Source organism: Heptranchias perlo, chromosome 6 (genome assembly GCF_035084215.1).
Source record: "Heptranchias perlo isolate sHepPer1 chromosome 6, sHepPer1.hap1, whole genome shotgun sequence".
Lineage (NCBI taxonomy): Eukaryota > Metazoa > Chordata > Chondrichthyes > Hexanchiformes > Hexanchidae > Heptranchias > Heptranchias perlo.
This window is the reverse complement of record NC_090330.1, coordinates 11,769,538-11,791,068: the sequence shown is the minus strand read 5'-3', so window position 1 is coordinate 11,791,068 and position 21,531 is coordinate 11,769,538. Positions and strand designations below refer to the sequence as shown.

Genomic DNA, 21,531 nt, shown 5'->3' with positions numbered 1-21,531 from the left:
TTAAATGGATCCTAAAGTCCAAGATCAGGTTGATTTTCCCTTCACCCACTCTGACTTCCTGGGAATTAAAACATCTCAAGTAGAACCCCAGGAAGGAATGGAAGGATGTTTGCTTTTGAAACATGGTGGCTTGAACGTGGTTCTTGGTGAGGCACAATAGTTGATCCTAAAGAGAACTAGGATGAGCCTGACCATCAGCATGTGGTAAAGATGCCCATTAGTGCAACGGTGTGGATGAGGGAGCAGTGATTCCCTCCCCTAGTATTATGTCGGAGAAGGAATCTGTACATTCCTCAGAGCTGGAGGCTCTCTCAAGAATGGATAGGGCCAATGGGGATCGCCAGAAGTATAAATGTCTATACTTTCACAAGAGGGGTGATTATGCCTACAAGTACATCATACTCATTCATGTTGGTCCTGCAGCAGCTGATTCATCGGAGTCAGAGGTACCAGGCTCAGCATAAAGTCAGTGTCCTTCCGGAGATACTTGACTAATGACAAAGTCTCCTCAGTACCATTAAGTCATCGGTGCAATGTAGTGCCAGGTGGTCTCCATTGATGCTAACAATGCAATGATTTTCACTGTCTGGGGCTGGTGCCGGAAAGAATCAGAGGTGAGTGCTAGGCACTGTCAGTTTCATCCCTGTACCTGGTCTTTTCACGTGGTTACCAAGCTGGAGCCACTTCCAGATGGTGAGATTCTGTGGTGGTCAGTGCTGACAAGGACTCAATACTGGAAACTCTTTATAGTTTTGTTAGTTTATCTTGCTTCATGCAGGATAAGTGGAGTGCTCTGTACTTATGGATATGTTTAGAGAACCTGAGGCAGGTACTGTAGATGAAAAAGCTGTGGTGTCATGAAGTTTCAATATACAAAAATATTTATGTAACAATTACCCTTTGCATAGAAAATGGATCCTTCTGCTCATGCTCCAGATACTTGTCGATGTTAAAAAGGGTGTCAAAAAATACATTCGCCATCTTGCATTTCTTTAGGTCATGGAGCGTGATTTTTCCTGTACAAAAGATTGCTCAGTTAATTTCATAGCAATGAAGACACCATTCTGACAGTTCATGTGAAAAACATTTATTTATGCTCTCCAGATGGCTCAGAGTATATCCAGGGAGTGCCTTCATCACACAGTGCTGAGTTACTGGATCTCAACAGGGTGACAGTAGGCATACTACAGTCAACTTGGTGCACTTGGTATAGAGGTGGGGAGGAGAAAGCAACCAGATCTCCATTTCTTGATTGCTATCCAGTGACTCTGATTGGAAAGTGCATGCACGTGATTGTCAGGTGAGGACAGGATCAGGTCTGGCTGTGATTCCCCTATGGTTAAATGGAGGAGCGAGGGAAATAAGCAGAGGAAATTGGCAAGAGAAGAATATTTATGAATATACAGATTTCATTTTGCATTGCCTACAAAATAAAATTTAGGTAATATCACTTGGATAGTTGAGATTGAGTTAAAACAAATCTGACCCTCAGACTGCTAGCAGGTTCACACAAATAACAGTCTTGCTAGGTCAGCTGGTTTTACAAATTTTCAGCTTTTATACTGATGCTGAAACAAACACTAATACTCTGTTATATTACTGTGATGAATAGCTACTCGAACATCAGGAATATTAAATCTAAAATAGCCTTCCACTCATACACACTTTCTGTAAGATTTATACGATAGCAATCAAGAGCAGGAAACTGCTGAGTCTGGTTATAGCATGCTTATTGCTGCCTAGCTGAGATCTCCTAAAATTGGGTCAGAGTGGAGGAAGTTTTACTCTTCACCTAACCATTGAAAACCTGAGCTGGAAGTACTCAATGTTGACAATGACTGAACAATATCATGCAGCACCGATATCTCTCAAATTGATGAGTGAGTGAGAGTGCGTGCATACACACACACACACTTTTTCTCTTTGAAAATGTAAATGGATGCATTTTACATGCCAGCAAAATTAAAAGGTTCATATTGTAGTTTATTTAATAACTGAAGAAACAGAAGTATTTACATCAAACCTGCAAATAGGACTTGACGCTTAACTGTGAATTTAAGTCACTATCGAATGATTACCTTCACATTCTGGCTTAACAAGATCAAGCAATTGACAAAGGCAGTCCTCAAAAGGCAATGGCTCAATAGACATGCACTCTAGCTTTTTGCACTGGTCCTCGTAGAAATAGTTCAGTTCATACATAGACAGCACACCATCTCCATCAAGGTCCATACATCGAAACCAGTACTCAATACTGTCAGGGAGGAAAATAACAGATAATAAGGACCATGAACCACTAAAAGTGAAATTAAATGCCAGCATGCACAACAGATACAAGATTAAATGAGTTTTGATTGGCCTTTTCTCAGCACGATTTTTTTTCTGACGTCCTAAGATAGAAACATTTAAATAGATTCAACTGCCGGTATGTTTTAATTTAAATGCAACACCACAGGTTATTTAAAACATTGCTGTAGATCTTGTTCTAAGCCAACACAAGTGCATCACCTCTGACTGCTTTTAATTTAATGCTGGTCACGGTTAATTATACTACGCATTATCCCACTTTCTCTTTACACTTACTCCTTTCCTTCCCCTCCCTCTTTTTAGGCTCCCTTCTTTCTGAGCAGGTCGTTTCCTCCTCAGAAACTTCTTACTGGCAGGTTACAAAGCAACAATGCCAAAAGTGCACAAAAATGGGCCATTACGAAGGAACTGCAGGAGTTAGTTTGGTACAAAAACCTGCTACACCACCAGGTTGCTTTTACAAATAAAGGCAAAAATGCTGGAAAGGCCCAGCAGGTCAGTCAGCAACTGAAAATCAGCAAAGTTAATTCTAGAACCCTTCATCAGAACAGTCCCACCTGAAACATTAAACTATCTTACTCTTTGACCAACCTACAGCACCTTTTTAGCATTTTGTGTTTTTACATAATTGAACTACAATTATCCACCATTATTTGAGTTCTCACTTATCGATGTGCTTTTTTTTTTAAGACTGCACTACAGGCGTAGCTTTAATATAGGAACAGGAGTAGGCCATTCAGCCACCCAGTAACCTGTTCTGATAGTCAATTAGATCAAGACTGATCTGTACCTCAACTTAATTTACCTACCTTTGTTCCATACCTCTTAATACCGTTACAAAATCCATCTATCTCAGTCTTGACAATTTCAATTGACCTAGCATCCACAGCCTTTTGGGGAAAGAGATTTCCACTACCCTGTGTGAAGAAGTGCTTCTTGATTTTGCTCCTAAATGGCCTAGCTCTAATTTTAAGATTATGCCCTCTTGTTCTGGATTTCCCCACCAGAGGAAATAGTTTATCTGCATCTAATGTGTCGAATACAAGCCAATTTTATGAAACCTAGCCTCGTTATTTAACCCTTAAAGCCCTTGTAACATTCTTGGAAGGGGTACAAACAGATTCACAAGGCCAATATATCTTTCCTGAGGTTCAGTGCTCAAAACTGAATGTAGTACTCCAGATGGGGTCTGACCAAGGATCTGTACAGCTGAAGTATCACTTCCTCACTTTTGAATTCCAACCCCTTTGAGATAAAGGCTAACATTCCATTAGCCTTTTTAATTACTTTTTGTACCGTGCACAGCTTTTAGTGGATTAACTATCATACAATTAATACAATCATTTCATCTGGTTTAGACCAATTTACACACCCTACTAAAACTTGCGGATTAGCACCAATATGGGTGAAACAATGTTTTTTTATTAAAGGGCTGCTTAAAATATATCTGCACTGCAGGCTCCTGAAATTAAAAGTCTTGTGCAAGTACTGGAGTCTCAACGGACCAAGTTCTGATGCTCTGGAGGAAATGATCAGCTGCTACAATATCCAGCTGATGACACATTAAACATATCCTCCATTAAACTGTACTTTAAACATTTAGAGGTAGAAATTTGGGTGTGTAGGGGATTGGGGGAAGATCGGAGACCGTGCAGCGCTGGCGTTCAGGGGGGCAGAAGGGGGGAAAGAGAGGAAAAGCGGCAGCCCGTGTTCTTTACATGTGGGGGTAGGAGGACCGCTTCTGCTCCTCCCGGCTCCACATTTCAAAAACTTACTTTCCTGGCAACAGGCGGTCCCAAGGCATGGCTTATCTGAGTGCAGCCGGCACTGGCACCGGTTGTCTCAGGGCAAACCAATCTTGTAATGGGGGCCTCAAACAGGAGTTAGGCCCCCTATTTGCATATGCAAAGGGCTTACCGTCTGTTCCAGGCATAGGCCATTTTTTGTCTTTCCCCACTATGGCGGGTGGCACACTTCCGGCCAGAAATGTGCGCACGTTTCTTGTCCGCCATTTTAGGCCTTACTAGGCCCATTGGCGCCCGGAAAAAGGGCACTGCACGGCCAAATTTATAAGCCTTAGTGTGTTTAATGAGTGCGTGCATCTCTAATGTATCGGCTGGTAACTATTTGCAGAGCATCGGGATCAGGTGGCAGCACAGATAATTTGCTTTCGAAGTGCTTGTAATAGCAATTGGGAGATAGCAATGGAGAAAAGGGCGTAAGTGGACCGGGATGAGCAAAAATTGCACAGTGATTCAAGTGAGTGGAGGAGCTTCTTACACGTCGCTCTTCCATTCATTTTCAAGTCTTTTGTTAGCTTGAGAATATATTAAAAGATTTGGAAAGAAAGAAAATATATGGTCCTCCTTACAAGCAGGCTCTCAATTCCCTAAAGAGCTGATCAGTGCACTCATTTCGATGGAAGCTCAATTCTCCTCCAGTTTCTATTATCCTCCAAGGAAGTCTTCTCCATTATGGCCAATAATTGAGATCTTAATATATTTCAAATTCCTATTTGTTTGTTCTTTTATTGTAACTTATGCAAATAAACTGTTTATTTTTTAAAATGATTGGCTTGATCTGGATTATGAACCTACAAAGAAATTAAGCAGAAGAAAAGATACTGCAGCTCTAATACATAACGAATCATCAACATTTTCTTAATTGGGGGAAAAAAAGGGTTTGTATTACTCGATTTATAAATATTTAAACTGAGATACTTCACGTTTGACAGAGTCTAGATACAAAGTCTAAATTAAAGTAATTGCATCCAACTCTCAAGTGTTGAATGCTCTAAAAATAATCAAGCATCACATATTTTATTCTCCTTCAGTTAAAAATTCTGTAACTGAAATTGTGATCAATTGCAACCTCTCTGTCATCACACACACATTTTTCACCTGGTTGGTGTCTTTTTGTCTTCTTCTGAAATCAAAAACCACACAAAGTCTGCATAGCCAATTTTTCTTTCTTTTGGAGCTTTTCTGTGCCTGTAAATTAACCAGCAGTTTTAAAATTAGTGTTGAAGTCACTGAATTTACAACTGTATGAATAATTTCTTCTAGCACAGGGTCACATGTAGCATCAATTTTTTTTGTTGTAAAAAATGTGGGTTTTTTTGCCACAAATAGGAACTTTCACACAACAGTTAAATGAACTAATGATCTGCAGATATCAGAAAACTATTTTTAAACCCATGAGTGAAACAGCCATACAATGAGGATTTCCTCGCGAGTGAAATAGAAATTTTAAAAAGGCATTGCAGTTAGCTACTCAGTCGGCCTTCCAGAAGGACTCTAAATATTATTCCTTTTTAAATCTGAAAGAACACTATTGAATTATTTCACTCCTTCCCCGACTGAAAAAATGATTATTAACACCTGAAATACTTTAATACTCCCAAGATAGCTTTCACCTCTAGAGGCATTTGATCACAGTCAATAAATTAAAAATAATGTGGACTGTACAAGCCCCACAGGGAAGACCATGGTGATTAATTTCTTTGACGCTTGGTGTGGACTACTGGCATAAGAGGGGTGAGCGAAGACAGGCAGCCCCAGGGCCCACTAACGCCATGTTTCCTCCCTGAAGAAATGGCTGCAGGGTTTTCCTCTGAGGATGGGGGAGGGGGGTTGTGGACGGTAGTTGTGCCCAACCCCCCCTTGCAACTGGCACATGAGGAAGAGGTGGTACTGGTGGGATGGAGTGATCCACTCGAATTCCCACTGATCCCGCTCCTATCTCCCTCCTTATACCCCAATAAATAAGGCAGTGTGTTACACTGGTGGAATGGGATCGCAGGATTTCAGGCCCCATGAAACTAGGAGAATCTTTAATTTTGTCATTGACTAGGGCTTTTGATTAAAAATCAGTGCTCCATTTCAGAATGCAGACGCAAGAACTGTCAAAATTGTAAAAGAAATCTGATCACAAAAGTTTATCTACGGCTAGCTGCTATAAAGTAAAATTTGGGACATTTTATTTCAAAGCAACTATATAAATGCAAATTGTGGTTATATTGTTCTTTTGACTTGAATGTAAAAATATCTGCAAGCTTTACCTCGTAACTGCTCCAGAGAAGATTCTTTCTATCATTCTACCCGATATAGCTGAAAGTAAAAAGGAGAAGCATAATTCATTCTACAATGCCAACATGCCCTGAAAAATTGAGAAATTTCATTAAAAATTACTTATCGATTGTTCCAAATCGACGGATGCTGAGGGGCTTGCTTTGACTAGGATATGCACTAACTATTTCTGTGACATTAAAACTTACTTCCACTTAAACCTCTAATTATGCTTCTGCTGCAAGAAAAATCACACTTGCAGGCATTTCAAACCAAAAATACTTGACATTAATTTCTTGGTTATATCACAATAAAATAATTGGATCTCCCAATGGTGTTTCAAATATGTGTGGAAATTTGAGTTGAAAAAGTTGCCCAGCGTTACCAAGGTTGGTCAAAATCTGGTTTAAATCATTAAAAAAATTAAGGTGACATATTTCTGTTTGTGGATAGAGATTCAAGATGCGTTGAAAGGCCTCCCTCTTTTCTATCTATCTTGAGTGTCACAGAAAGAAATCGAAAGTAATTAACATAAAAGAATTAAGTCCACAATGAAAACCTTGGGCTCGATTTTAGGGTCGGGTTACCTGCGGGTTTCCAGCGGGGGGGGCCCCGAAAATCCCGATCTCCGACCACGTGACCGGATTCGGACGAAATCCCGGCCACTTCCGGGTACCGCGCTGACGTGCGGGGCTGCGCGCGAAAGCCCCGCTGGTGGGAATCCCGCAGGCAATTAAAGCCAGCGGAGTTCCACTTGAGAGCACTTAACTTGCTCGTTGTGGTCAGTTAATGAGCTGAAGCAGCTGTCAAAAGAGGAAGTGTGGGATTTTAGGTTCAAGGCAGTCAGTTTCCCACACTGGGGGAAACAGTACCCTTCAAACCAGGCGTGTTGCAGCCAGCAGCCTGTGGCAGGTGCCAAGGTGCGCTCCACGGGGGAGAGCCCTCACCCACGCAGGAGGCCACCGCGTCACATAGGGCAACCCCTGCCCTCCACCAACCCCCGCGAAGCCAGAGGACAGACCGACACGAAACCGCAGCCCCAGTCCGAGGACCCACCCACCTACCCTGCACAACCCCTCACATCAACACCTGCCAGATGGGTGGTGCGTTGACATCGTCGGAGGACGAACAGGATGACCAGCCCCAGCAGCCTCGCAGTCCACGCCGTCCGCCTCGGAGAGGTGGGGCCCCCCAACACAGTGCTGCGGCACACCCACCTGCACAGCAGGAGGGAGGGCAACCGCAGAGAGAGATGCGTCGCAGGAGGCACTACCCTCCGCACAGGGTGTACAGAGCGAGGCTCAGCTTCATGGACCTCTCCGAGGAGCAGTGCATACGGAGGCTCAGAGTCAATCGCCAGGTAGTCGCCGACATCTGCAGCCTCCTTAACGACGAGCTGCTCCCTGATGGACCAAGCAGCATCTTCTTACCTGTCGCCGTCAAAGTCACCACTGCCCTCAACTTCTTCGCATCCGGTTCCTTCCAGGGTGCCACCGGGGACATCACCGGGGTCTGTCAGTCCTCTGCACACAAGTGCATAAAGCAGGTCACCGATGGGTTGTTCCGCAGAGCCTCCCACTACATCAACTTCGCCATGGACGAGCGCAGCCAGATGGAGAGGGCGGTTGGATTCCATGCCATGGCCGGCTTCCCACGGGTGCAGGGTGTAATCGACTGCACCCACATCGCAATACGGGCACCTCCGCATGAGCCAGGGCTGTTCATCAACAGGAAGGGGTATCACTCCATGAACGCCCAGCTCATCTGTGACCACCGCCAGAGATTCCTACACGTGTGCGCCAGATACCCCGGCAGCTGCCACGATGCCTTCGTCCTCAGGGAGTCCGCCGTCCCGCCCATCCTGCAGGCACCCAACGCCGGCAACGGCTGGCTCCTCGGCGACAAGGGGTATCCCCTCCACACGTGGCTCATGACACCTCTGAGGAACCCCATCACCGAGCCGGAGCGTCGGTACAATGACAGCCACACTGCTACCAGGTCTACAATTGAGCAGACCATAGGGCTTCTCAAGATGCGCTTCAGGTGCCTTGATCGTTCTGGGGGAGCGCTCCAATACACACCATTCAGAGTGGGACGAATCATAGTTGTCTGCTGTGCCCTGCACAACATGGCCCAACAGAGAGGGGTGCCGCTGGAGGAGGCCCCATCCACACCCGCCACCCACATTGAGGAAGGCGAGGGCGAGGAGGAGGAGGTGGAGGAGGCGGAGGAGGAGGACGCGCCAGAGGATGTTGGACGACCCATGCGCCGAGCCGCGACTCACCGGGATGGTCGCCGGGCCAGGGAGGCACTCATACGTCAACGGTTCTCCTAGAGTCAGACACTGCGAGGCGCTCGCATCTCCTCACCTGCACATGCGAGCGGCCATACCAGCCCCCTCCACTGAAGAGTGCTGCCAGTAATCCTGCACCCACAGCAGTGTGCCCAATGGGTGGCAGCAGGTGTTCGCCGTCATGATGGCCTCCACGGAACGCAACTATTGCACAAGCCGCGGAAGAATGGACGAGAGGTGGCAGGAGTGGTGAGAATAGACTATTTAATATCTGGAATGTGACATTATATAAGAAACAAAGTACAAAATAATAAACACCCTGGTGTATTCCCTTTGTGATTATAAGGCCTTTGCAATTCTTCTCCGGGAACCCCTACGTGGTGCTACCCCTGTGGCTCCAGCAGAGGTAGTGGCAGGTTGCTCGTCTTCTTGCCTTGACCGGGTAGATGCTTTTGGCGGACGGCCCCTGGGTTTCGGTGCCCGTAAGGGCACCTCCACAGACTGCTCCTCCTGCACCGGGGCAGGGGCAGACTCGGCCACCTGGAGAGGAGGCACCATTGCGGGTACTGGTTGAGAGGTGGGCGACGGGTGGGACGTGGGGACGCCTTGAGAGGCGTCCCCGCTTCCATGTCCCCGGTCACCATCATCCCTCTCTTGGCCTCGGCCCATATCACCCCTTCCACCCTGCTGGACGGCAGTTTGGATGGCATGTGTGAGGCCTTGCAAGGCCACCCCTAGTGTATCCCTCAGCCTGTTGGTGGCGTCGGAATGTTGCTCACCCTGAATCCGTACAGACGTTGTCAGGGCCTGCAAGGACTCGAAGTGGAGCTGTGCGTGACGCTCGAGGGAGGCCAGCCTGTCCTCCACCGCAGACAGTCCCTCACCTACCCGCGACACTGTGTCGCCGGTACCCTCCTGTGCCTGCGCCACCAATGCCCACATGCAGGAGGTGGACTCCTCCATCGCCTGCGCTATTGTGGACAATGCGCGCGGCACCTCTGCCAGTACCTCAGCAATTAGCTGGTGGCCCTCGACGACTCTCCTTTTCACTGGTGGCCCCCTGGGTTCAGCATCTGGGTCCGGCTGAGCAGAGCCTGGAGATGAGTGCTCCCTCCGTCGCGGACCCTCCGCGGCTGCCCCTGCCACCAGGGTCTGCTCATGCTCACTCGTGCGCAGTGACTCACCAAGTGCTACCCCAACTAGTTGGCGAGGGGGACCCACCGAGGTGCGTGTCTCTGCGCTGGTGGATGGTTGGCTCTGATGTGACGATGCACCCTCAGAGACCGCCATGTCCTCTGAGGAATCGCCCTCCACGCTCGTTTGACCCAAAGACGGACCTGCAAGAGAACAGAGGGCACTTTGAGGCATGTGGACCAACTTGACAGTGCGCCTGATGGCAGGTGATGAGACGGTAACTCGCGATCATGGGTGTTGAGTGTCAGCTTTCCCTTACCGGCCGTTTCGGCAGCGACACACTCGCCATCGGCCACCGACAGGCAATGTCGCGTGCGGGCGAGGTCGAGCGCCTCCACCTCTGCGTCGGTGAGCTCCACCACTTGCGGCGGCCCACCTCCGGTGCGTGCCCTTTCCCTATTGTTCTTGCTTCTCTTCTCCTGTGAAGGCAAAACACAGATGTGTGAGTGGGTGCGTCTTGCATCGTGAGACGCATCGAGCATCGGTGTGGTTGGGTTGAGCGTGGCGCGGAACTGATGGAAGGAAGCGTGGGCCACGTGCCCATCCCATTGCATGGGGATTGGGGTGTGTGGTAGCGTTCGGGTGGGGTCAGGGATGGTGGGTACTTGCGTGCACGGTGAGGATGGTGAATGAGTGGCTGTGAGGATTGCTGATGGAGCGCAGTGGTGGCTGTGCAGGAGGGGGTTGTGATCTGCTTGGCGTGATGGTGGGGACGGGATGTGGGAGGGTGCGTTGGTGTACTCACCTTGCCAGACCTAGTCAGGTCATTGAAGCGCTTGCGGCACTGCTCCCAAGTCCTTGGGGTGTTGCCCCTGCTGCTCACCTCCGCCGCCACCTCTGCCCATGCCTTCCTGGTTGCGGCGGCAGGGAACTTGCGCCCATCTTCTGGGAAGAGTGTTTCCCTCCTCCTCCTCACGCCCTCCAGCATCAGCTGCAGTGCCAGATCTGAAAAACGGGGCGCAGCCTTTCCCCTTTGTTGAGCCATTCTCCCAGACCTCTTGCTTGCAGCAGGAGGGGCTTTGGGAGACTGCCCCTTTAACTGGAGCTCCTACATCGCGTCGACGGTACTGCGCATGCGCAGCCGGCCGGCACGCAGCTGGGGAGCGCAGAACCCGGAAGCAGGGCTTAATGGGTCCAATTATCCCGCGATCGCGTGGGGGACGCACACGATTAGCCGTCCGCGTTTTCCACGCTCCCGGAGGACCACCCGCTGGGAACCCGCAGGCCTGCTAAATTCGAGCCCCTTGTGTCTGTCTAATGTTACAACCAATGAATTCTACGATGGCCGGGTTTTCCACTAGTGCATTTGCCAGCCTGTGATTTTAAACCCCCAGCCCCCACCATTCATTTTAAATTATCAGGAAACCCTAGCCTACATGTCCAAGTTTTGTGATGATTTTCTAAATGAGTTTTTAAGAGAATTAAATGGAGGCCAGATAAAACGGTAACTTCTAAAGTTATGGGGATGAATTTCTCTGGGGGGTTCTCCCGCTCGTCCGCCGTAACTTCTGCGGAAGCCCTCGAAAAACGTACACCATACGGACCATTTTAGGACAAAGGATAGTGTAAATGCTAGGGAGCTCGAATTCAGCTCAGGTTAGTTGAGGGAGCTCACAACACATTTTTATGATAGCTATTCAATCAGCCTCAGAAGTAATAGTTAGTGGCCAATGAGATATTCTTTAAACTCCTCTAATTTGTTTTCAACTAAAAAAATTAACAGGATGCTCAATGATGATTTTGCACCATTAGAGATCTGAAGAAAAATGTTTTCGGACTTAACTTTCTCACTGTGATGTAAATAGAATTAAAGATATTTCTCCTGCTAATATATATATAATTTTGTTTTACAAACATGAAAATTACTACTAACAGGCTGTGATTTAATTACACTATGTTTGCCACAACAAAATGATCAAGATGAAAAACAGGCAGTACAATACAGATTTTTGTTTTGTGCATAGTAAAGGAGGCTGATTTTAAATAGTTTTTCAGATAGCTGTTCACCATTTATTTATGCATGGTCTGTCATTTGAAACATCAAGCAGCTGACTCTTAATGACCTGCTACTTCATGTTGCATGTCATACCATCATCATTATGTCTTGCCAGGTCCTTCTGATCAATGTAGAGGTCATGGTCAGTGTCGAGTTCCCAGAATTTACAATAGATCACATAAAAGTGCTCGTAGGAGAAAAATTCCGTGAGCTGATTAATGTCCTCTTCCTCTTCCAATAAGGCTAGGTTCTGTGAATTAAAAAAATACCCTCACTTCAGAATTCATACAAATTATTCAAAAAGTAATTACTCCAACTCCAATATTTGCAGATGGCTAACCTTCAGTTGAGGATAATTTAAATTAATAAACCTTTAAACATAAAGTTTTTAAAGAAAGAGTTGCATTTATATAGCGCCTTTCACGACCTCAGGACCCCAAAGTACCTTACAGCCAATGAAGTACTTTTGAAGTGTAGTCACTGATGTAATGCGGCAGCCAATTTACACACAGCAAGGTCCCACAAAACAGCAACCTGATAATGACCAGATAATCTGTTTTTTTTTTAAAAAGTGATGTTGGTTGAGGGATAAATATTGGCCCAAAACATTGGGGAGAACTCCCCTGCTCTTTTTTGAAGTAGTGCTGTGGAATCTTTTATATCCACCTGAGAAGGCAGACGGGACCTCGGATTAACGTCTCATTCAAAAGACGTCACCTCCAACAGTGCTGCAATCCTCAGTATTGTACTGGAGCGTCAGCCTAGATTTTGCGCTCAAGTCTCTTTAGCTACGTTCCCACCATTTGGGTGTGGTTGCATGGCTTATTTGCAAGCAAATAGCCAAGTTTGTAAACCTTTAACTTTGGCTCAGCATTGCACAATATTCAATCACACCTTTAGTGTAAATCTAATTTTAAAATTCACAAATAACTTGATGGATCAATACCTTTGACTTCACTGGCAACAAACATGATTGAAACATTTCTCTAATTATGGATACTGAAGTTTACTGCAGCAACAACAATTAATGTAACAAGGGGGGTGCCGAGCATACTGTTGCACTCAAGCCACGGTACGTCACTGCACACTGTACTTCATTGCGATTTCTGAAAGTCAGGACAACCTGTTGGCCATGTAGGAAAATCAGCCAAGTCCTATCTCAAGAAAGCTATAGTTAAAAATAAACAGATGAAAATGCCAGCAATGATTAACGGAGTTTGATTTTTCAATCTGAGTGACATTGGGGAGTACTTAAGTAGTGGAAATTCAAGTACTATATTGACAATAGTGGAAGAGAACAGAAATATTAAAATAAGAGAGAGGTAAGCATACCCAAATAGATTGCAGGAGACCATACCTGTAGAAGGTTGCTTTTCCTAATTTCTGTATAAGTTATACGTCCTGTCCATGATCTGTTTACTGTGTAAAATATTCTCTGTATGACCTGTGCAATAAGACACAAGATTAAAACATGTAAACTGGCCAAATTTGCAAATGATACCAAACAAGGAGAGGCAGTGGAATCAAAGGAGGCAGCCCAGAGATTACAGAATGGGTTAAACAAGACGTGGTGAGTGGACAGAACAATGGCAGATATCTAATGCAAATACCTACTGCACATAGGAAGGAAAAATAGACAACATACGTCCTCCATGAATGATGTTGAAATAGCAAAGGATGAAACAGAAAGATACCCCGAGTCTTGGCAAATTTCACACTTAAAATGTTCTACCAATGCAGAGCAACAATCAACAAAGCCAAAAGAATGTTGAACTATGTAACTAAAACAGTAGAATACAAGTCAGAGGAAGTTGTGACCAAACTCTACAATGCTCCTGGTCAGACCACATCTTTAGTATTGCATCCAAGTTTTGACTGCTAAGAAAGAAAGGAGATATTCAACCGCTGGAAACAGTGCAGAGAAGAGCCACAAGGGCTGATCCCTACTCTCAGCCCTGAGTTATGAGGAATGACTGGAGATACATGGGCTTTTCATCTTGCAAAAAAGGTTTCAGAGAGGGGATCTTAAAGAAATATGACAGTTAAGAGTATGGAAAAGGTTAATCCGGAACTATTTTAAATTAAACTGTGGGAGGAGTACAAGTGGATATAGGTTCAAACTAGTAAAAGTTAATGCGAGGACATATCAGGCAGTTCTTCACATAGATTGATTAATACTTGGAATGGACTTCGGGCTAGAATAGTGGACATGAAAACCCTGAGATAATTTCAGAAAATATTAGATGCAGCAAAGGGCAGCAGGTAGGGTATTTCTGGATGGATGAATTAAGACAGTACAAATGGCCTTTCTCATCCATATCTTCTAATATTGTTCTTTTGAGCAATTCATGTTAAATGAGAGGTTGATTATTGAATGAAAATGTTAAAATCTGCCCTTTAGAAGGTATGCAGAGTGAAAGTATAAGGTTTTTAAAAAAAATTCGTTCATGGGATGTGGGCATCGCTGGCGAGGCCGGCATGTATTGCCCATCCCTAATTGCCCTTGAGAAGGTGGTGGTGAGCCGCCTTCTTGAACCGCTGCAGTCCATGTGGTGACGGTTCTCCCACAGTGCTGTTAGGAAGGGAGTTCCAGGATTTTGACCAAGCGACGATGAAGGAACGGCGATATAGTTCCAAGTCGGGATGGTGTGTGACTTGGAGGGGAACGTGCAGGTGATGCTGTTCCCATGTACCTGCTGCTCTTGTCCTTCTAGGTGGTAGAGGTCGCGGGTTTGGGAGGTGCTGTGGAAGAAGCCTTGGCGAGTTGCTGCAGTGCATCCCGTGGATGGTACACACTGCAGCCACAGTGCGCCGGTGGTGAAGGGAGTGAATGTTTAGGGTGGTGGATGGGGTGCCAATCAAGTGGGTTGCTTTGTCCTGGATGGTGTTGAGCTTCTTGAGTGCTGTTGGAGCTGCACTCATCCAGGCAAGTGGAGAGTATTCCATCACACTCCTGACTTGTGCCTTGTAGATGGTGGAAAGCCTTTGGGGAGTCAGGAGGTGAGTTACTCGCCGTGGAATACCCAGCCTCTGACCTGCTCTTGTAGCCACAGTGTTTATATGGCTGGTCCAATTAAGTTTCTGGTCAATGGTGACCCCCAGGATGTTGATGGTGGGGAATTCGGCGATGGTAATGCCGTTGAATGTCAAGGGGAGGTGGTTAGACTCTTTCTTGTTGGAGATGGTCATTGCCTGGCACTTGTCTGGCGTGAACGTTACTTGCCACTTATCAGCCCAAGCTTGGATGTTGTCCAGGTCTTGCTGCATGCGGGCTCGGACTGCTTCATTATTTGAGGGGTTGTGAATGGAACTGACCACTGTGCAATCATCAGCGAACATTCCCATTTCTGACCTTATGAAGGAGGGAAGGTCATTGATGAAGCATTAATAAATTTTCTCCATAAATTCAATTTTCATTTCAATGAATTGTAATTTTGCTACCAGGTAGCAGTGGATCAGTTGAAAATAATACAAAAACCAGGAATACAAGACCACAAAATCTCTTAAAACTCAAACTGTTATTTCAGGTTGTTTCATTGAACACAGCCAGCAACAAATTGCATCCATGACATTATCAGAAATATTTATTATAGAGTATTATAATATTAATCGGGTGTCTTGGAGTCAAGGTACCTCAGACAAAACAGTTTCCTTTAGTTTTTACTAGTATTTAGATGAAGGATGCATTTGTGATTGTCTGACAATAGAATCTGGACAAGTGAAGCAATATCATGAAGTAATATAGTGGAAATCTAGAAATTGGAGTGAACAGCATAGGGGAATTCAGGCACTGACTATTTGGCTCCCAATTCTAAACTTGGACCAATGCTCCACAACACGAGGGACGCAGAAAAAGACAAAAAAGTTAGATGAAATATATTTGACTTTCAATGCTCAGGATTTAAAAATAAAATTGCTTTCATTTTTAAGTATTACTCTGGTTTAGCTATAAGCCACTGATAAAGTAGCCACAATGCCTGCACCCATCCCTCTTCCTCACTCCCATGTCACTCAACTCACATTTAACTCTCCATCCACTTCCACTCCCTCCCCTATAGGCATGCGACAAGAAGCCAGTGGACCTCCAACCTCAACAAAAGCAAAGTACTCTGGATTCTGGAAAGACAGACTTTCTCGCTCATAGATGTTATCTGATAGAACCCCTCTCACAGATGTACGCCATTAACAATTACTTTTCCTAACCATCTACACAGGTGAGATAATTTGTTGACTTTAAAGTTCAACTGTTTTTTAAAAAAAAACTATTAGCAGAAAGTAAGACACTGGCTCACTTCCCTCCTTCTCTCATCCCTTCAAATTAACACATTTTCTGAAGTTAGCAGAACACAAAAGATGTGTATTTTTCCCCTCGGACATACATACAGTCTCTGTTTTAAAAATACTCAATATAAATTTTACCTCAATAAGACTTTTGAAATTTGATACTTCGCTTTTCTTGAAATAATTTTGAAAAGCAGGAACTGCTAGAAGCTAAAAGGACAACATTCCATCGATACATCTGCCTGAATGATGCTGATGTGTCTTGGGAAATTAGATACACTTTGTGCTCAGGCTGCAGTTCACAGTCTCATAGCTCTGGACACAAATATCAAGTCCAAGCCCAGGCTTTTGGGAGAGCCCGAGACTTTCAAGTAAAAAAGTTAATGAAGACATTAAAAGACACAAAAGACAACTCAATGGATAAATTTAATCAGGTCATTGTGAAATATGTAATTTTAAAAATCTTTTTCTTTTGGACGTTAGAAATTTAGGTTATAGAGGAAGTAAATGGCAGATCAAAAATTTTCAGATGAAGATTGACAAGTGTGTTCCTCACACCACTGATGTCCAGAGCTTTCAGCTAAATGTAGACTCATACCAAATGTTTTTAAATAGAGGAACTGTGCAGAGAGATCATCAATTTAAAATCACCAAAAGAGTAAGGAGAGGTTAGGAGAAATTTCTTTACAGAGGGTTGTTGGAGCATTGAATGCTCTACCACAGCGAGTGGTTGAGACAAAGACCACTGCTTCTTTTAAGGGAAAATTAGATAAATATTTGAAGCAGCAAAAAATCTTAGGCTATGGTGAGTCAGCGGAGCAGTGGCATTAGTTTTGGATTGTTCTAGCAAAGAGCTGGTACAGACACAATGGGTCAAATGGCCTCCTGTGCTGTAAACTTTCGTGGTTTTATGACCCATTGGGAGCCACTTATATTTATGAAAAAAATACATGAGTTTTCTGCCCCCGTCTGTTCTTTTCTAACTCCACAGGTTTTAGAGAGATGCTTTGGGATGTATACAAGATTAGAATGGGAAGGAAGCGGCTTCCATTTATAAGTTATCAGCAACCAACAATCTAGTTGGCAGGGTAGAAAGAGACAGATGACAAACATCAGTTAAAATAGTCCTCTAGAGGTAGTACTTACTGTGGTAACATATCGAGTGTGAAATTCTGCTGCTTCTCTAAGAAACGTTAACCCAGGGTGTGCATTCACCACATCCTACAAAAAGAAGTCAACAGCTGTTCAAGCCATACAGTTCTTATTAACATTTCCTAGTTATTTAAAATCATCATCCTCTTCTATATTTTAAAAACACTCATACAGCACAAGCCAACTTTAGATCAGAAACACTGCAGCCGCATTAATTCCTTTGATGGAAATGAATTACAACTACAATCTGAGCTCTGCCTTCAGATGTTTGCAATGTGTTCTGCTGAATATAGTAAAGAATCTTTAATACAAAGTCTGTGCCCAATTTTAATAATCCAACATTCGTATTAACAAAATCTATGGGCTATAAATTCGACTGCGATGGGCCAATGGTGTCTGGAATGCGCGCACACACTTCTAGCGTGAAGTGCACCGGACACCATCCTGGTAAAGGCGTTTGCGTACGCGCAGATAAGGAACGCCAGTACCATGTAAAGTAAGGTGAATATGTGCTAGATCAATGTGCAACGCAGATTTAAAGGGATAGATACCATTTTGGCATAACGCTCCAGCAAACGCACTGTCTTAGCCACAAACAGCTGAACATGTTGTAGCTGGCCTGGACGACCTCCCACCAGCGCTATTTAAAGGGACCATAGGATTTACAGGTTAGTTGCTGGATTATGGTTTCTGATGCTGATGCATTTGTACCTGTTTTTGGAGGTCTCTTATACTTGAATACTAGGACCAGGGGACATAGCCTAAAAATTAGAGCCAGGACTTGCAGCAGAGAAGTTAAGAAATGCTTCTAAACTCAAAGGGTGGGAGAAATTTGGAACGCTCTTCTGCAAACGGCAGATGATGCTAGCTTAATTGTGAATTTTAAATCGGAGATTGATAGATTTTTGTTAACCAAGGGTATTAAGGTCTATGTGGCTACGGCAGGTATATAGAATTAGGTCACAGGCCAGCCATGATCTCACTGAATGGCGGAACAGACTCGAGGGGCAGTGGGCATTCCTGCCACTTGCTGCCTCCTGTTGTGCGCCACCTTCTCCTGCAAGAAAGCAGGACGTGTGTCAGTGAGTGTCCTGCAAGGTGTTTAGGTGATGTGGCTGTCATGGTTGAATAGTTGCCAGTGTGTGTGACCTATGAGTTGTGGGTGTGCAGCTTGCAACAGCAGTAATATGTGACGGTGAAAGGAAGCGTCTGGTTAGAAGAGTTGAGTTCTGATTGAAAGAGTATGTTGATATGTGGGTGATGGGGGTGTAGTGTGTGGAGCAGTGGATGCGGCTAGTGGTGCAGTTGATAGGACATGCACTTAACAGTTGACTTCACTCACCTTGACCACCCACGTCAAAGCATTGAACTTCTTACTGCACTGCATCCATGTTCGTGGTGCTATGCGGCTGGCATTGACTTCATCCCCTACTGCCTTGAGCATATGTCTGGAGGGCCTCTTGCCCCCCTGCGGATATAAGAAAGCCCCTCCTTCTGTCCACCTCTTGCACCAAGGCCTCTAGTGCATCAGAGAACCTTGGTGCATGCTCTCACAGGCCTGGTACAAACTCAGATCGGCAGATTGGTGAGGTCTAGCGTGCAGATTGGAGGATTTGGGATTTAGTAGTGCGCAACCTTTATTCAGTGTTTTAACACAACTCAACAGTTTGTAAACATAGGGATGGGACCTGCATCTGTGTTTTGTGTGCGATGTCTGATCTCGGTTCAGATTCCGTGCAGAACCGTATCTTATTTTTTGAAATAAGAGGTGCAAGACTGTCTAACAGGTGCGAGCCACGTACGCGATATCTGGGCACCCCTGCTGGTGAGAAGTCACTGAACAACGCAGCTAGGTTGGGCTGCGTACGCTGGAATCAGGTAAGTGAGCAGACAGCACAAACTCACGTGCTGGCTGCATTGGAACAACTGGGGTAAATCGTGCACCGCAACCCCTGCGCCCAGATTCGGGGGTTATCCAATTTAACTCCCTATATATTTTTGAATATTTCAATGCCAAAAATCATGCAACTTCTGAATCAACCAAAAGCCCAAATAAACCATTAATTTAAGGCCATAAAATAAGATGGTGCCCTAATAAGAACATAAGAAACATAAGAAACAGGAGCAGGAGTAGGCCAATCGGCCCCTCGAGCCTGCTCCGCCATTCAATAAGATCATTGTAAACAATTTTACAACACCAAGTTATAGTCCAGCAATTTTATTTTAAATTCACAAGCTTTCGGAGGCTTCCTCCTTCCTCAGGTAAATGTTTGACCTGAGGAAGGTGAGCGGCGGGAGAGAGCGAGACCAGAGCGGAGATATAAACAGCGCGGAGAGAGCGAGACCAGAGCTTACTCTGAGAGCGAGACTCTGAGACCAGCGGCAGTTCGGGGTGACGTCACCAGTCAGAAAGTGACGCGGCACAGGGGAGGCAGCTGATTGGTGAGTAGGTTCAGGTGAGTATTTCTACCATTTTACTGTAAGTAAAGTAATAAGAAAGGGAAGATCTGCAGGTTTTATAGCAGATAGTGTTTTTTTTTTAAGTGAACCTAGGTCCCTAGTATAGTTAACATTTTCTAATTTCAACGTAATTTAAAAGGGGTAACTCAGCTAAGGCAAGTCATGGCAGCAGACCTCGCACCCGTGATATGCTCCTCCTGCAAGATGTGGGAAGTCATGGACACTACCAGTGTCCCTGCCGACCATGTGTGCGGGAAGTGTGTCCACCTGCAGCTACTGACCGATCGTATCTCGGAGCTGGAGCTGCGGGTGGACTCACTGTGGAGCATCCGCGATGCAGAGAAACTCGTGGATAGCACGTTTAGCGAGTTGGTCACACCGCAGGTAAAGGGTATACAGGCAGGAAGTGAATGGGTGACCACCAGGAAGAGTAAGAGATGCAGGCAGGTAGTGCAGGGGTCCCCTGTGTCCATCCCCCTCTCAAACAGATATGCCACTTTGGATGCTGTTGGGGGGGATGACTTATCAGGGGAAGGCAGCAGCAGCCAACTTCCTGGCACCACGGGTAGCTCTGCTGCACAGGCTGGGAGGAAAAAGAGTGGCAGAGCTATAGTGATAGGGGACTCAATTGTAAGGGGAATAGACAGGCGTTTCTGCGGCCGCAACCGAGACTCCAGGATGGTGTGTTGCCTCCCTGGTGCAAGGATCAAGGATGTCTCGGAGCGGCTACAGAACATTTTGGAGGGGGAGGGCGAACAGCCAGCTGTCGTGGTGCACATAGGCACCAACGATATAGGTAAAAAAGGGGATGAGGTCCTAAAAGCAGAATATAGGGAGTTAGGAGGTAAATTAAAAAATAGGACCTCAAAGGTAGTAATCTCAGGATTGCTGCCAGTGCCACGTGCTAGTCAGAGTAGAAATAGGAGGATATTTCAAATGAATACGTGGCTAGAGGAATGGTGCAAGGGGGAGGGATTCAAATTCCTGGGACACTGGAAACGGTTCTGGGGGAGGTGGGACCAGTACAAACCGGATGGTCTGCACCTGGGCAGGGCCGGGACCGCTGTCCTAGGAGGAGTGTTTGCTAGTGCTGTTGGGGAGGGTTTAAACTAAAGTGGCAGGGGGTTGGGAACCTGAGCAGGGAGAGAGAGGAAAGTGTAACAGGAAGGGACAGAAGGTATGGAGTAATAGGTAAAGTGTTAAAAAAGGAAAAAGCAGGAACTAAGCGTCACAAAACAGATTTGAAAGTTCTTTATCTGAATGCACGTAGCATTCGTAATAAAATGGACGAGTTAACGGCACAAATAACTACGTATGGGTATGATCTTGTGGCCATTACAGAAACATGGCTGCAGGGTGACAACGACTGGGAATTAAATATGCCAGGGTATTTAACAATCAGGAAGGACAGGCAGGAAGGAAGGGGAGGTGGGGTGGCTATGTTAATAAAGGAAGGAATCACTGTAATACAGAGAAATGATATTGGGACAAAGCATCAAGATAATGAAACAGTTTGGGTGGAGATAAGGAATAATAAGGGAAAAAAAACATTAGTGGGCGTAGTATATAGGCCTCCTAATAGTTGCAACTCTGCTGGAAGAAGTATTAATCAGGAGATAGTCGGGGCATGTAATAAGGGAACAGCCATAATTATGGGGGATTTTAATTATCATATTAACTGGACAAATCAAATTGGGCAGAGCAGCCTTGAGGACGAGTTCATTGAGTGCATCAGGGATGGATTTCTTGAGCAGTATGTAACTGATCCTACAAGGGGGCAG

The 21,531-nt window shown here is 45.3% G+C and overlaps 1 protein-coding gene across 6 annotated transcripts in view; it reads right to left on the bottom strand.

The window, feature by feature from the left end:
* Positions 1-21,531, bottom strand: part of ppp2r3b (protein phosphatase 2, regulatory subunit B'', beta) — a 130,708-nt gene that overhangs the window by 14,091 nt on the left and 95,086 nt on the right. For all 6 annotated transcript variants that reach the window (XM_067985749.1, XM_067985748.1, XM_067985746.1 and 3 more), the window contains 7 exons: positions 17,285-17,359; positions 13,215-13,301; positions 11,951-12,107; positions 6,368-6,416; positions 5,208-5,297; positions 2,079-2,254; positions 898-1,016 (listed from right to left, as the gene is read on the bottom strand). In XM_067985749.1, coding sequence (XP_067841850.1) covers positions 898-1,016; positions 2,079-2,254; positions 5,208-5,297; positions 6,368-6,416; positions 11,951-12,107; positions 13,215-13,301; positions 17,285-17,359 — 753 coding nt within the window. The remainder of the gene's footprint in view (positions 1-897; positions 1,017-2,078; positions 2,255-5,207; positions 5,298-6,367; positions 6,417-11,950; positions 12,108-13,214; positions 13,302-17,284; positions 17,360-21,531) is intronic.